Source organism: Lingula anatina, chromosome 8, assembly GCF_051362555.1.
Source record: "Lingula anatina isolate TDL-2025a chromosome 8, LinAna3.0, whole genome shotgun sequence".
Taxonomy (NCBI): Eukaryota; Metazoa; Brachiopoda; class Lingulata; order Lingulida; family Lingulidae; genus Lingula; species Lingula anatina.
Window position 1 is genome coordinate 8,353,641 of NC_141774.1, and position 16,899 is coordinate 8,370,539.

Consider the following 16,899-nt stretch of genomic DNA (forward strand, 5'->3'; position numbering starts at 1 on the left):
ATGCTGTTACTATCGTTAGCTTGGCATTTCATCGGCGCGAACGCCCATGGGAACTGGGTTTGTCATCAGAATGTCTTTATATACATTTCATAGTGACAGAAAATCCATCCTCCGGGCACTGTTGGTTTCTGAAGGGCTCGTCCAGAACAAGTTGATCCGCGGAATAACAGATCCGCAGATCAACAGATGTGGCCTTCCCACATGAAAGCTTGTCGCATAGTTCCCTAGTAAACACTGGATAGATTTCCCGCGGGGATTACGAGGTCAGCTTTCAGGTGGACAGGCCATATTTGATTCGCGAATCTGTTAGTCTGCCGATCACAATTTGTTGGAAATGCGGGCTGAAGCCTGAAAGCCATCAATTTTTCCAGCTGCCTTTCAATGATTGCTTAGCATCCGTAATGAAAAATGATGGGGATATCGGAATAGAATTTCTTAATGTATCTTTCATTCCGAGTGTGAATGATTTTGAAAGGTGAAAAAAAAGCAGAATAAAAAATTTACGACTGGAAAAAGAATTGCTCCCGGATAAGACCCAGCTTTGAACAACGACGTCAGCAAATTGTTCTCTGTGTTTGAAAAAAATAATTTCTGTGTCTGTCGATTTAGTATTGTTTATTTGATGATTTGCTTTAAATTGAAAACTGTTAAGTCTGGTATGCAGTATGTGAAGAATAGTTCGAAGAGCCTATACAATTTAGCTCATTCAGTGCGCAATGAACTATAATTATTATATGCAGACACAGTGTTTTTTCTAACGCCACTCCCAGGTTTTACGTCAAAAATTGCGGGCATTTTCAGCAAAATTATTTTTCCTTGTCTTTATGACCACTCACCTTGCCCAGGGACTGTGAAGACTTTTTTTTCTATTAATTTTATTTCGTAGGCTATTTATTTATGTATTTTAATTGCTCAGAAATGTATTCATTCTTATTTATGTCTGCATATACTCCAGCCACACTGTCTAGTTTGGTGTTATATATATGGTTGTGAAGTGTTGGAGCAGATGTCTGTCTATGATGTGTCCTCATTAGTATTCGCCCCACTTGTGCTTGGTTAATTGCACCTTCGTCTGCTTGCTGTTGATTTATTGCTTTTTGATGCGGCTCGGCTGTATTGTATTGTCTGGTGTAACTTAAAGTACAGTTTAAACAACAAAAAGAGGTCGCTCCTGGACTTTTATGGATCTAGGATTTTTAGTGGGTTATAAAATTTATATAAAGTTCACAACTTGAATAAAAAACATTATTAATTTATTTTATTATTTATTTTCATTTTTATTTTTTCAATTTTTATTTGCGAAGGAAACCGAAAAAAGCGGAAGAAGACGGTAGTGCTGTTAAATGCAGTTATATGAAAGGCACAGGGATTGAAAATTGGTTTGTTTTCTGGTTCTGCCCCCCCCCCTTTCCCCCTGGATCGTGAGTCTGGCTTACTGAAAGTCTCGGATGCTATTGTATGGAGTGTTTAAAAAGCTTTAGATATAAAAAAGGCAAATATCCCGAGATAACAACTGAAATATAACAAAGAACATGGTGAAAATAGACACTATTCGTGTTTTAGCGAGTAGCACATGGAGTTTTGATTGGTTAACGTGACTGACTCGTCGATGTGGTTAAAAACGATTTTGAACTGGAAGAGATTAGCAACAGTTCGCACATTTCCATATTTACTTAAAGATGCAATGGAAAATCTACTTCACGGAATGAAGAACATGTTTTAACGTGTTAAAACTGATCCAAGCCAAGGTGAGCGAACTCCCTTTGGGGGCATCACCGTAAAGTACCGTTATAGAGAATAGATACTAATTGAAGTTCAAATAAGATCGATTAGAAGCCTGTTCAGACAAGAACATTTTCAACCGGAGATAGACCAAAGTTGCGTCGTTATACAGATTGCTGCAACGCCCTGTTACAGTGTACCCTGTACTAGGGCCACTGTACTTTACTGACTAGTGTGAATTTCGTTTAGAGATGACTTATCATATTGGCCTCTGGTACAGGAGAAGAGCGCATTCAGAACAGCGGACTAACTGATCTGCGGATCAAATATGGCGACTGACTTAAAACCTTGCCGCTTACTTACCTGTTAGACACTGAATAGATTCCCCGGGGGGATAACACGACAAGCATTCAAGTGGGTCGACCATATTTGATCCGCGGATCTGTTAGCTTGCTGTTCTGAATGCGCTCTAAGAGCCTATATATATCTGTATAAACTGATTCTCTGGTGGCGCAGTTAGGACCAGTTTTCAGCCAAAGTCTGTGCTTGTCTGAACTTGGCATGTAACGCATATTAGTCACTGAACGTCAGGAATGAAGGCGGGTACTTTTTAATGAAATTACAAGGCACAAAGCTGGTATAGTTATTAGATTACCTGCACTTCACCGAGGGTTATATTCAGGGAATTTGTGAAAGATTTAAAAAACACTGTTGGGGCCATGTACCAGAAAATCTACAAGAAATTTGTGAAACATGTAAAACAGTGTCTGCGTCATGTACCAGAACCCCCCCCCCACACACACACACACACGCACACACACACACACACAAACACATGATAGAGAGTTCAGTTCCAGTTGTTTTGTAAACGGGTAAACCCTGTCCGCCCCGTCCCGTGCCCCGTCCGACATTTTGACTTCATTTGTTTCTATAGCCTCCCCCTGTACAAATGGGCGGTCCTCAGTTTCTAGACCGAAACGCCTGTTTGTATGATTTTTACCTGTAACGAAAAGGAGATATATATTTGAAATGTGATCTGTTGATGTTGTATCTTTTAACAAGTGAACTAGCTTTTCTTTCAAGTCATGTTGCCGTGTGACGGATTGCACAGCCAAACCCTTTCTATGCTTTAATATCCGCTCATAGACTTGGTCCCTGGAAAGCGAACAGTCGTATCCTAGGTGAAATGAGCTTTCCTGGGAATAAACGAAAACAAAATAAGCATGCAAATACGTCAACAGGAAATTAAGATTTCTGTACAGATGTCTCTCTGGCATTGGGGAAATAATGGCGGATACGTAGAAGACCACAGCGTCTATGGCCCCCCCTACTTTAAATTCGGAGGCGCCCTCTCCCGCGGACACTCCCCTTCCCGAAAAAGAAATTGTTAGGTTAAGTGTAACGAAGGAATATCCACGAAAACCAAGGAATTTTTCATCCCTCCCCAAAACAAGCAAGTTTTCATCCTTCTCCAAGACGGAGGGTTTGGGGGTTTCATGAAAAAAATAAAGTAATGTAAACATCACAGGCCCTATGTGCTTATCGTAGGTTATAAAGCATGAAGATCTTACTACGTTTAGTCAGGCAAGAGTTGTGATGACGATGACAAGTTCAAATACAAAAACAATAAGTCTTTGACTTTGAAACCAGTTTTGGGGCAATGTCCTTTTGTAGGCTGACCTTGCTTTTAAAACAGGCACATTATTTCATATCCTTGGCTAACAAGAAGAAGAATGTATTGGGCCCTAGACCGCGTTCACATAAACCCATCGTATTGGCTGGATCGACCCAGCTGCGAGGAATTCTCGCTTAAGTGCATTCATTGTATTCAGCTTACTTGTCTGACATGCCTCCTAAGAGGACATTAATCAAATATTTTGTTGAAATCTTATACTCTGAAAACTGAATAGTAATGAATCTATCATAAAGAGGAAATGAATAAAGAAAGAAAACAACATATTTAGTTGTTCGGGAATCCAAGCAAAGCGAAAGCACAGTTTTATACGGTATCTTCCAGTGAAATCCAGTTAATGGTAAGAATCTCGGTCGATCCTTTTGCCCAAGTGTAAACTGGCCCTATAGCCTGTTGATTGGATCAACGGTCCATCCACATTATTGTGGTAAAGATTAAAGTCGTAAAATTTTCTAGTGGATTTTTATCTGAATATAGCATAACCAAAATAGTAATTGGTAGAGCTTAACGTGTGGCCTACAAATTACTGAATACAACTATTATTAATTCTGATTGACAATCATAGCATAATTTATATTAAACTGTACGTAGGGGAAACCGGGGCTAGTTGGACCCCGGGGTAAGTTGGCCCCCCATCAAGTCTTTTTAATAAAGATACTTTAAGATGCTAAATTATTTCATTTGGACTCACTGCCGACGCTTTCTTAGCACTTCTGGATACAAAATGATGTTACCAATTCTTTAACCCCATAGTTACTTTGTCATAAATTCATGGGGAGCCAACTTATCCCGGTCTCCAACTAACCCCGGTCTCCCCTATTACAATACTATAATCTAAATATGCTATAAACGTCTTAGTAATGATAAATCAGCACAGATATCCCAAAAACACGATCGATCCTTCTACGCAAGTGTAAACTGGACTTCCTAGATTTCGGGGGCTGCCCCTGTTACAATTATGCTCTGACTCATTTCTCTCAGCGGCGGAACAAAACAACCCTCTTACTACTACGTGTTGCTGTACATGTACGGGCCCTTACCATGTTAGCCTTGTAGAATCGCACAGGGGATTGATACTAACGCTCGTTGAAGGAACAATTTAGACAAACCCAATGCTAACAACGCGTAAGTAGATATGACTGAAGGTTATTAAAGCTCCTAGAGGAGTTGTGACTGAGTTTTGCGTGGGGCGGAAAGGCGTTTGATAGACATAGGCATGTCTTAGGTAATTGGGGCTTTCCTTCTCCGCGTTACTCGCCGTGGTAGGGTGAAGGCCAACATTTTTTGCACTGCAGGAGAAGCGAAGTGTGCTCTCATCATACTGTAAACTTTAAGGTGTACACGTAACGGTACAGATAAAACGTCAGTGCTGTATATTGTTGGTTTGTTTTGTCATGTTACTCATGATCATGATGAGTCTCATGTTGGTGTGTCGACATGTGGTGTTTTCAAAGTGTGTACAGTACATTGCTTATCTACGTAATACCATAGTGGATGGCAACGGGGAAAATGGACAACGATTTGATTAGAAAAAAAACGTATATCAGCGTGAAGTCGATAACACGTATGGTGTCAGCAGTTTTTAGAATTAACTCGTTCTGCGTTGACCGCGATGTTCAAGGACCCATTAATAAAACTTGAATTTTTATTGCACTGAGACGCGTGTTCCGTGTACCTGTTCGCAGTTAGATGAGATTTACCCAGGTAAGCGATAACGCCGAAGCGTGGGTTGTTTAGAATATGGCCTTGGTAGTGCGTTTTATATTAAGACAGGTGAAGCACGGTATTACATGTAGCTTAAACGTGATGCTGATGTGAAGTTTATCCTTTATCTTTTACATGTAACGCCCACGTTTGATGATTTTATGTCACGGGGTAATATAAAGTATGCATGTTTTCTTAAGTTAGCTTTCCGTCTCTCTCTCTCTCCCTCCCTCTCGCTAACACACACACACACACACACACACACACACACACACACACAAATGGGAGAGAGAGAGAGAGATTTCCCATAATGGACATAATATCCAAATATTCTCAATAAAGCAACCTAAGCCAACGGAAAGCTGGGCTTTCCCTTTATTACCAATAGATAGAGCAACATAGAGGGCTGGTAGATTTGCCATAATTAAGTGCAGTGTTAAACCTAGTAAGCGGATTTCTTTGTTTCTCCATAAGGTATAAGTGGTGCACAAACAAGCATACCTGGTCAGGTTCGCTCTACTTTGGAAGGTCACGGTGACCTTGTTATGATGAAGGATATTGCGTGTCAGTTTTACTTGACCTGACTTGTGGGGCATGTTTGCGGGGAAAAAAGTTTTCTTTAACTATGTTTTTTCCAACAGTTTGGCTCTCTCTCTCTCCCTCTCTCTCTCTCTCTTTTGATGTGTGTGTGTGTGTGTGTGTGTGTGTGTGTGTGTGAGAGAGAGAGAGAGAGAGAGAGAGAGAGAGGATTATGCCATCACGGCACAAATATCAAAATACTGAATTTTAAATTAGTCAGATTATACATGAACAAAACAGGGTTGAGTCTTGTATTAGGCTTCGTTCACATGGAATGTCTATTTTCTAAAAATCTATTTTCTATTCGCGCTATCTTATGATCACGGCGTAATTACTGGCAGCGCGAGCCAGTTACTATAAGTTACTACAAGTAACTGGCTCGCGCTGCCAGTAATTACGCGGCGGGATATTCAGGGCACAGACCGTGATCATAAGATAGCGCGAATAGAAAATAGATTTTTAGAAAATAGACATTCCATGTGAACGAAGCCTTAGACAGCCCACCGCCAGTTGGGTGTAGTGTAACTACCGAGTTGAATATTTAGCTGGGGATTGGTATGTTCTGTACTGGACTAAGCTGAATGCTTGAAATCGGCATGGACTGTACTGAATTAAAACATTCGGCTGGGAATTGGGGTGTACTGCACTGAATTCTGCGTTGGGTTTTGGATGCAGCTTCAACCAGCTGCTCCACGTGTCTTCCTACACGCGTACAGGCCGCTCTGAGAGGAGAGATAAATATGGGTTGGAATTCAAAGTTGGAAAAACATTTCGTGCGCCAGTTAGTATTATTCTCGGTTCTTCACCTTGAAAAAGTACAAAATAGTCATGCGATAGGACACTTTTTTGCCCAGTATTCTGCATGGTCACGCACATTTAGTTCAATGCCATTAGTGTACTAATTATTTTGTTTTTGACGGTCATCAAAGTTTTTTTGAGGTGTGTCCATTTTATATTTATGATGATCCATATCCATTACGATTGAATTTAAGACCCCATTACCAGAGATTAGATCGATCCAACTAGATCGACCTAACTCCCTGGGGGTTCACGCCAAATAGCTGTCAGCCGAGCGGGCACGAAAGTTAATTACCCCCTTACAGCTTGTAGTAGGCGGGACGGGCATTTAAGCCGGATTATCTGACAGTAATCTAGTGAGACTCCCCACGGGGATAGACCGATCTATAATTTATGGGAATACGCCCTAAGTCTTTGAACGTGGCGACGATTTCTATAAAAAAAATGCACCTTATGTTGCAACACTGATTTACCTTGGATTCAAAGTTGACTTTTAAGCTTAATAGCTTCGGTCTAAAAGTTTTGACCATTTTTTTCGGGCTGGAATGCTGTAGTAAAGCAAGCCCTTGAGGTTTTTATCCACTGAGCCACAATAAGTTTTGTGAGGCCGCTGGGGCGGAATAACCTGTACATGTTACCACCTTGAAATGGGGTTATGTAGCATAGACTGCGTTCCCATAACCTTATCGTACTAGCAGGATTGATCTATCTCAGCGGGGATTCTTGGTAAGGCACAGTCAGTGTAATCAGCTTATTTTTTTGGTACGTCCCTTATCAAAGCAACACGAACAACATCATGGACCACAAAGTTTTCCCCGACTTTTCTCAAGTACTGTAAGTTACGAGGAGGCGTGCCAGACATTAAAGCCGCTCAAACTGAATGCAATTTGGCGAGAATCCCCGAGGAATTAGCTCGATCCAGCTAGTACGATAGGGTTATGGGAACAGGGCCACAGTCTTGGAGTTATATGGTGGGATTTGGGGTTGTTGTCAAGGTTTCGTGGTCACGTGTCGTGGCAGTATGGGAGGCCTGGGTGCAAGGGATAAAGGTGTTTTTATTTTCTGCATCTAGGGTATTATCTACATTTGTAAGAAGCTTTCGGCTTCAAATTGTTGTTCTGAGTTCAATTATGACGTTGCATTTCACTGTCAGTGAATAATAACTGGCATGCGGTAAGCTAAAAAGCAGATGATATACTAGATCTAGATGATAACTCTAACAGAGGTGAATAATCAGGAAGAAAAGTAGTTAACAGACATAACAGTAAACAGCTGGCGATGCAGCAAATATGTGTTGAATTTTCAATCTGTTTTCTGGGGATGGATCGGAGGGAGGGGGCTTCAACGTCCTATCCGTATTAAAATACGAAGTCCGTCGTTCAAAGGCATTTTCAAAGGGGGGTACTCGCTAAATTGCTTTCAGTTTAAGCGTACACGAAAGTTAACTACCCCCCCCCCCTTCCCTCAGCAGCTTCAGTGGGCGTGACAGACATTTAAGTCGCTTAAACTGAATGCAATTTAGCGAAGATCCCCTCGGAGATAGATCGATCTTGTTAGTATGATATGCTTATGGGAACAGCTGTATGGGAACACAACCTTCATATCTTAGAAATATGTAAACCCAGGGTGAGCCCGTCGCCTTTCGGTCCAAGCGTACCAAAACCACAGGTGTGACAGACACGAACAAATGTCTTTCATATATACAGAGTCGACAACGAACAGGTGGTTACATATGACTCTGTATCGGTCATAAACATCTCTCTGGCTGGCGTGACCGCCGGTCATGAATCTTCCCCCGCTGACCATGTTATGGTTGCCTAAAGGTCAGGAGAGTCCGCCGGTAGCGCTGGGAGAAATCCACGCTTCCTCCACCTGTCGTCTGCTTTACTAAGATGAGTCAAGAAAAATTCCCGAAGCTTCACGTACTTTTTCCATATACTTTTGAAGTTTTGGATATCGTTCTTTTCTTAAAAAGTTTCCATTTTGAAAGCAAAAACAATTTCTATTAGTCAATTCATTCGTTTGGTATTTTGTTTATTTATTATACAGCAGTAACTAAACCCGGCTGTTTGCCCCGCACTGTTTATTAGATAAATGCAGTCGAAGGAAAAAAAAACACCCATATTTCAAACTGTTGTGACGGGAATGGCAGCATTAGGATAGAAATGCGGGCTCCCATATGATTAATACAGATTAGGGTTAGTCGGGGTTAGTATAAGGTATATCATATGGGACGGATGTCAACTGTACAGCGTAATGGGGAACGGACTAAGGTTCTAAGCAGACGATTATACCTGTCACACCGACTTTTAAAGCCTTGGGCCTTTTTTATGTCAACCAGATGAGCAGACATGGTGGCGGATGTTGTATATCTAACTGTTGAACTCCATCTAACCTTCTCTTCATGTTAGACCCTGAGGTGACAAGCAGTCTGTCGCAAACACGGGGCAGTCTCGTTTTCATCTCCACCCACTCAAAGGGCTCTGACGCTAAATCGAGGCTAAGTGTTCTAGATCGACTGTTTTCACGTTGATTTTAATTGTACCGGAAGAGGGAATGCATCTTGTAATTGTTCTTGTATCATTTCTCTGACAGCTGCGCCAATAAGACAGCAAGTATGTTAGTTTATGTACTAATTAAACGTGTTGACTTGATATACTAGTACCTTCGTGCAAAAAGGTAAGAGATAATGCGTTAAACGTAGAAATGAGTTTGTGGGTACAGTGTAAATCTGCACAGGTGATTATCTGAAGCACGTTAAACACGCACACGGGGAAGAGAGAGAGAGAGAGAGATCAAGGATGAATTCAAGGTTATTTAAACGGGTCACAAAGAACAGTTACTGTAAAATATAGGACGGAGAGAGAGAGAGAGAGAGAGAGAGAGAGAGAGAGAGAGGTGGAAAAATTGCTATCTTTTGACTCATTTCGATTACTTGATATCCTTCACATCGAGCCAGCATGTCCTAGTATGCATATCGGTATTGAGAAACGTACATGTTTACTTGTCCTAACATGTGATTACACTTCGAGTGGGGAGCATAATTTTAATTTTTTTCTTATTTTTATATTATTATTATTTTGAAAGGACACATGTGAAGCCAAGGTGAGGTTGGCACGCCCCTTCCCCCCCCCCCCTCCCCTCCCTTCCGGAACAACCATTGCATATGTTTATATAAACCTAGTAGGTCTACCAGCATTGGTATGTTGATACACGTTGACTTATATATGATAACACGTAACACAATTGGCGGACATCCAAGCGCGAGTGCACCTCACAATACATAAATACTTAGCTCAGATGAGCACTAGAATTATTCATATCTTTGTTGACAGTTGTCATATCTATGTTTGCACTGATGCCCATGAACTTTAACTAAGAATTGCACTACTTAGCGACGTCAGCAATGAGTTCATGTCAAATAGGCCCTATCTGCAAAGCTGAACGATTCGGTCATAAAAAAGGGGAAAAAAACTGAGGGTCCCTGTAACGGAGGTCCCCCCCCCCCCCCCCCCCCCCCCCATTAGGTTTGTACATATCAGGGTAAGCATGACGTAAATCGTCAAAATCTAGGACGGGCTTTACCCAAACAAACTTAAATGTATAAATGAAACTGGTTGTAGTGTCTGGAGTTGTATGAAATGTAAAAAACGAGAGAGGGTCGTGGCAGGGGGGGGGGGGGGGTCTTGTGTTATCATTTTTTTCTATATGGCAATTACGCTAATATTTCGAACTCCTCGCCTCTTATGTCTCCTTGCATCACGCATCACCTCTTTTCATTCAATATTAATAATTATATTTATTCTTGAAAATAAATTGTCCCACACAAACCAACTAACTTTCGAAAACCTTAGAATCAATATTTTTAGTGTTATAAACAGAAGATGGATTCTTTTGGAAATATATCAATTCTTTATGTTCGAAATTAAAGAGTTATTACCGTATAAATAAGTATATCCACACGAGTCTTGGTTATATAGTCTAATATATATCAACGTTTTGATATGACAGGTACTGAATTTGTTTACACGAAATGCGGGTACAATATTATGCACGCCCTTTGGCTGGTCTCTCAATCAGAATCGCATTCATATCAGGTTCATATCAGGTTTATATCAAACCAATAACGTTCATATCAGGTTCAAATCAATTCCCGATACTTGTTGGTGAAAGTGATTAATAATGGTAGTTTTTCATGAGAAAAAGTATCAATCTGATAATACAATACCAACTTTAATTTATTTTATCAGATTGATACTTTTTCTCATAACTTTGGTAAAAACCAATATTTTATCATTTTCACCAACTGGTACCGGAAATTGGTTTGGTATTTTATTTACATATGTAAATACATAATATACCAAACTGTACTGGTGCACCTAGTATGTATTTTCAGGTCGGATAATTCTCGATTTAACTTGTTTTATCAGATTGATAGTTTTTCTTATGCCAGAAGTGCGTGAATGCTGGTGTATGGACCCGCCTGGTGTTAATTTCAAATTTTATCTGAAGTTTACACCGGAGAGGGGAGAATGACAGACATACAGACAGACAGACAGACGGACAGACAAGGACAGGTGGCTGTACAGAGATGTCATTAAGGAAACCATCGGGCATTCAGACAAAAAGACACGCAGATAGACAAACAATGGGCAAGATATTTCAGGTAGTTCTTCATAAGTTTTAATGAGATTTCAAGTTCGAGAGGAAAAAATTATTAATTCAGCTTATCCGGTGTGACAGAAATGGTAGTCCTCCAAGAACCGTAGTCTGTTCCCATAACTTTGTGCAGGTGGCATTCGCCATATATACTAACCCCAATACTCCAACTAACCCTAACCTGAACTTATCATATGGGACCCCAGTCTTCCATTCCTAGAACCACCATTCCTGTCACACCTGTACAAAGTTATGGGAAATGGAATACATTTCCTGGCGTACTAATATTCCTGTCACCCCGCATCTCTTGTTGTTTAAGTTTTTCCTTGGCGGAGTACTCGCTCTGGGGTGCTCTCTTGTTGTTTCTGTTTTTCTTTGGAGGAAGTACTCGCTCTCGGTGTGCTCTCTTGATGTTTACGTTTTTCTTTGGCGGAGGTACTCGCTCTCGGGGTGCTCTCTTGTTGTTTCCGTTTTCCTTGGCGGAGGTACTCGCTCTCGGCGTGCTCTCAATTCAGCTCCATCATCAGCCAGACGTAACCTTGAGACATTAGTATCATTTCACCTGGAGCTGTCAGACTAGATCAAAACAAAGTGGCCAGGGGCACCTTTCTCACCTTAGCTTCAAAGAGATCTCCAAGTCAACACCTGCAGCGTTAGGTACCTGTGTCTTCACGCTATATGCTTATTAGAGGCATTGGTGTGGTAAACAACGACTTAGATCATGCCACGCACAACACCTGAATATGTAATACAATCGTCCATCGGAGTTAATATATCATTAATATGGCATTAAATGTTGTCATAAAATATTAATAATACCAAACATGTCAAAACATTCATTCAGTTAATTGGTGTTTTGATGGAAAGAATTTTGGACGCCAACTGTGTGTGTTATGTTGAAATGAGGGGGTCATTTGATGGAGGACTTACCGTGCAATGCTGTTGTTGATTGCAGTTAACATGTATCTTTGATTGCATGACGACATGCTGGGGGCCAGAGTAATATACATGTATGTCCTTTGACAGGTTTGGCGGTATCTTGTGATCGTAGAGAGAAGGCTTAAAGAGAGTGGTATTATAGTGGTCTTTAAATGCCATGTTTTCGTCACGAAGTATAAATGAAAATGAAAACATGACACGTATATTGTCCAGAGAAATTAAAGCTATGGGAATTCACAGGTGACAAATATGAAGTCAATATCCCATTGTAAACATCCTAATTTACAGGCCATTTTTCCAACCAGATACTTTGGCATTTTTGGCTGATCTCTCATGGTAATGGATTCTTGATTTCATGTACAAATGAATGCCGGTACACATACACATGAATAGAGCGACTGATATTAATTAAACACCCTAAGTATCCAGGATAATTGGAAACGACGAAGTCCTTTTGACTACATAACTGAGTTTTCAGTAGGCAATTGCAACTCGGGGTGAGCGAAATGATAACGAAGAAAAACAACGTTTTGATATGTGATACATATTACATGTCATTCCTACTTGTTTGGTATCCCGGTGAACGGGGCACAGGGAAATGAATGGTTTACAATGGGGAAGGGTAAAACAAACATGATTTAGTGAGAGCTATGCATTTACCTCGGTAACGAATGAGTATGGCTTCGCATTTATCACGCGATAATAGCAGTGATGTAAGTATTCCTTGCTTCCTTTAGTCCAGGATGGATAGGAAATTAAAAACTTGGGGAGTGTCTGCCGACAGAAATTTCGAATGAACTGCATTTTTGCTGCCACTGGACGTTGCAGCAGAGGTCCAGGGATGGGTAATGGGTGAGCCTTGACTTTTAGGGATCGTTCCCAATGGAAATATTGGTCTACGTAGGTCGATCCAACTCCTCGGGGGTTCCGCTGAATGCAATCAGATTAACAGATAAACATGCTCCTTCCTGTCGTTGAGTAGAATACAGAAAACCTGGTGATTATGCAAGTACGCTAAAATCGTTGGCGAGTGATTGGATCGATCTACGCAGTGCGGTCATTTCATTGTGAATGAACCCTTAGAGAGCATTCAGAACAACGGACAAACAGATCTTGCTTTTTTGCTTTTTTGCGATATCCCCGCGGGGAATCTGTTCAGTTTCTAATCTTGGATTAAGCGGTAAGCTTTTTAGTGGGTCGCCATATTTGATCCGCCATATTTGTTAGTCCGCTGTTCTGAATGCGCTCTTGGATGACAGCTTTTGCTGTTTCTAGTAATCTCCGATACAGCTGAGTGATCATTACTTACGGTTATGAAACGGCAGCTTTTTAGATAGTAGAACACTTGGAAAAATTGATGTTGAATGCCTGGTTACACACGCTTATGTGACCAAAATACGTTACGGTAACGTTATAAAACGTTCTGTGTTTTCTGGGTATCGCCTGATATTGACCTGTAAAAATTGTTCAGATATTCGCTTGGTATTGTTTTTGTTATTTCCTCCATAGACAAACGAGGGTATCATTTAACTTCACTGTCATTGTGCTGGCCCTGTTATAAAACTTGGGAGTTGTTTTTGCAGACACAGACTGTCAATGGGATCGAGTGACAGTGATTATTCCGTCATTGGCATAAATTTTCCTGCTGCTGGCTTACATCGCCATAGAGTGATTTTATTACCTTCGTTATCTTCGGTATCCATATAACCTTATTAAGGTTGTCGCTTCAGGACCTACAGAATCATTAAGACAATGAACATGTGGACTTGAGCATAAAAGTTATTCTGCCGTTAATGTTTGTCATATCGTCATTGTGGTATTTAAAAATATCTACCAGGAAAAAAGTGAATAGTATTAAAAAATTACTGAGCACTGTTTGTTTGTATTTTCGCTTCATTATAAAATATGTAGATAAATAAACGATAAAACACCCCGGCTGAAATATTCATATCACTTGGATGGCGCATTGGGCGCTTTAAAATCTGATATTTGCTAGCTTTTCGATTTCCGCCTGGTTGTTCCAAATCTTTTCAGTTGTATAATCGACAAGGTCACCTACATGGGAAGCATACAGTCCCAGTTGTGACATAGGAGGAACACGTATCAGGCCCGTAGCCAGGGGGGTTCGAAAAAACCGCCCTTTTTGCTCCGAAAAGGTCCACTCTGGATAAAATTTGATCTAGGTACAAGAAGATTTCATGGTAAAAGGTCCACTTTTTCAGAAAACGAACCCCCCATTTGAAATTGCTGGCTACGGACCTGCGTATCGTATGGAATCTTCATTCATTTTGAAAATCGTCTGAGATTGCCCAAAACCAGGTTGTCGGTACTGCGTAATGCCATAGGAGACGAGAAAAACTCGCGAGAATTCGCGTGAGGTTGGGCTAACCGTTTAGCGATAAGGGCGAAACGTTGCGTCAAGCATGTCGTCATGGAATACAACGTAGAAATAATCTAAGTACACAAGGCATGCCGGTGAATACGTGTTAGAATTCATGCGAAAGACTGTGTTTCTGCAGAATTTAAAGGGAACCAATCAGGGAATTATCCGTGGATATATGCTGTCAGTCTCTTCTCCAAATCTCGCGCAATCTCGGGCTGTCTCGGATGAATTCCATTCACCATCATCACGTAAATTCATCACGGGCAGTTGGATTTCTCATTATACAATAACAGAGACATCAAGCCAGACATTAGTCTAGAATTCGTGCCTGGTTGCCATTTCGTGCCTACTAATTTGTTTGTCTGGCTACTAACACGCCTGTAATGGTCACAACTGAATATTGGGACTAGTTTGGTATTTTAATTAGAGGGAAAACATGTTCCCTTGGGTGTATATCATAGAGGTGTCACGCCATTTCTGTTACGCTTGAATCTACGGTCTTTATTTTCAGTCAAAAAGATGAAGTGACATTTCATATTCATTCTTTGGGGCTCACACACAATGACTGTCCCTAACCAGGCGGCTGCTTTACATAAGAACTCAAACCCACAAATTGGTGTGAAGGTCTGGACAAAAAATCAGTCTAATCCCATGAGAGTCACAGCCTTAATTGTCCGTTTAAACAAGTAGGTATTCGTCTAAAGTATAACTTGAACTTCTTCGTGCGGCATCCGACACCAGAGACTGCCTGTGGGGTCTGTCTTGGAACCACATGGTATTTGCCCCAATGTCCATCCTGCTTCTCGCATGTCCATCTTGACCGACCGTCTTCAGATTTCCTTGGGTCTTTCTCTCACCCTCTAGGTTTCAGGGGTAAGCCTCAGTTTGCGGTCTTACATGTTAGACACTAACTTCTAGCGCGTTAGGCTGAACACCGGGACAACCACTGGCGCCCCGCCCACTCACTATACCTCGTGGTGTCTAACTCTTTGATACCTTTCTGAAACATTTTTGCTTTTTGTATTTTGCTGAAAAATAAATCTTTGAATTGTGATTTAGATTATTTACATGTTTCCTTAAAATTGCAAGTTAAGGCAATCAATTTTCGAGCTAAGTGCCCGCCCCCTCTTTAATAAATACTGGCCCCAGTTCCAGTGAGGATTAACTGCCATGAGTATGGGATTTGTGGCAAAAAGTATTGTCAAGTCTGCATTTAGCTTCAGTACTGTAACAGTAAGTAAAGTGATAATGTAGGTTATTTTAATTTAAAGAAATTTGTTATGACAGTGAATATGATTGAGATATTTTTTATCATTTTGAAATTTCTCTCGTGAATGTGTACAGTCATCCATGATATCATTGGTCCGTTCAGACAACGTGAAAATTGGAACGGGACTGGGCCTGAAGGCACCATCAGACATCAAAAGGAGCTATCTGTCTACTTGTGTAAAGTATTTCGATCTCCAGTTGCTATATCACAGCGTTTGACGCCGGGTTTTATTCCCGTTTTCGTTCCATGTCAGACCGCGTCTGAACAGCATTCATTGTTTTGTAAACCAACCCAATATTTAACCAGTCATGTATTTCATCGCCCTGTATAACAAGTTGTCAGTGGTATAGCAATAAATACCACAAGTACCCCCCTTAATTTAATTTGCCAATGCTGATGGTGGAAATTGTGCCACGAACACCTCACGCTCTGTGTGTGAACATTCATACGCGTCAATGAGCGTTACCTTTCCACCGCCTGTATTGGGTTGCATGTGCGAAACCACTTTCAGGTTTTATTATTCCCTAATACATTGGCCTGGTTAAAGCAGGAGGTTAAGTAAGTTCTTTGTGTCCTCTTGCCTGATGAATAAGAGATAAATAGAGTCGGAAATGTAATAGCGTGACTAGGCCGTTCCGTGACATGGCAAACCGTCGTTGGCGAATCGTTCTCTTTGGCCTTCTGTGTGGATACTGCTTTGGCAGTTAATTTTAGAATGAAGATATTGTTGCCCCCTTTTTTCCTTTGCGGGATTTGATGATGATGTAGAAGACACTTAATTCTGACATTTACACCTCAGAAACGGTGATTATGTAAATAAACCTAAGGTTGCACCATGAGGAATACCGAAGATGTGTCATAATTTCTATCTTTATCGTTTCGAGTTGTCAGTTAATTTAGAATAAAGTTATTGTTGCTTTTTTTACTGTGAGGGACTAATATAGTCAAAAATACGTTAGTATTGATAATATGTTTTAAGATCGAATTTTCGAGATCGTTCTGGATTAAATGTACATTTTCCTTGGTGATAAGGGGAAAGTTCGGTCAAAAACAAGGGATTTGTTTTAACTTTACGTTAAGTTGGGCCAATGTATTTTTTATGTGTCTACATTTCTAGGGTCAAGTTTTCGGAATTTCGGGTACAGAAGTGAA

At 40.7% G+C, this 16,899-nt stretch overlaps 1 protein-coding gene across 6 annotated transcripts in view; it reads left to right on the plus strand.

Moving 5' to 3' along the window:
• Positions 1 to 16,899, plus strand: part of LOC106150397 (uncharacterized) — a 53,662-nt gene that overhangs the window by 25,900 nt on the left and 10,863 nt on the right. The window contains exon 1 of one of the 6 annotated variants that reach the window (XM_013523171.3): positions 4,367 to 4,540. The exons of 2 other annotated variants lie outside the window; for them this stretch is intronic. In XM_013523171.3, the coding sequence (XP_013378625.2) occupies positions 4,528 to 4,540 (13 nt within the window). In that variant the 5' untranslated portion in view covers positions 4,367 to 4,527. Of the gene's footprint in view, positions 1 to 4,366; positions 4,541 to 8,706; positions 9,176 to 12,916; positions 12,947 to 16,899 lie in introns of those variants that run through there. 3 more of the 6 variants (XM_013523226.2, XM_013523216.2, XM_086994655.1) reach the window with 3 other exon arrangements.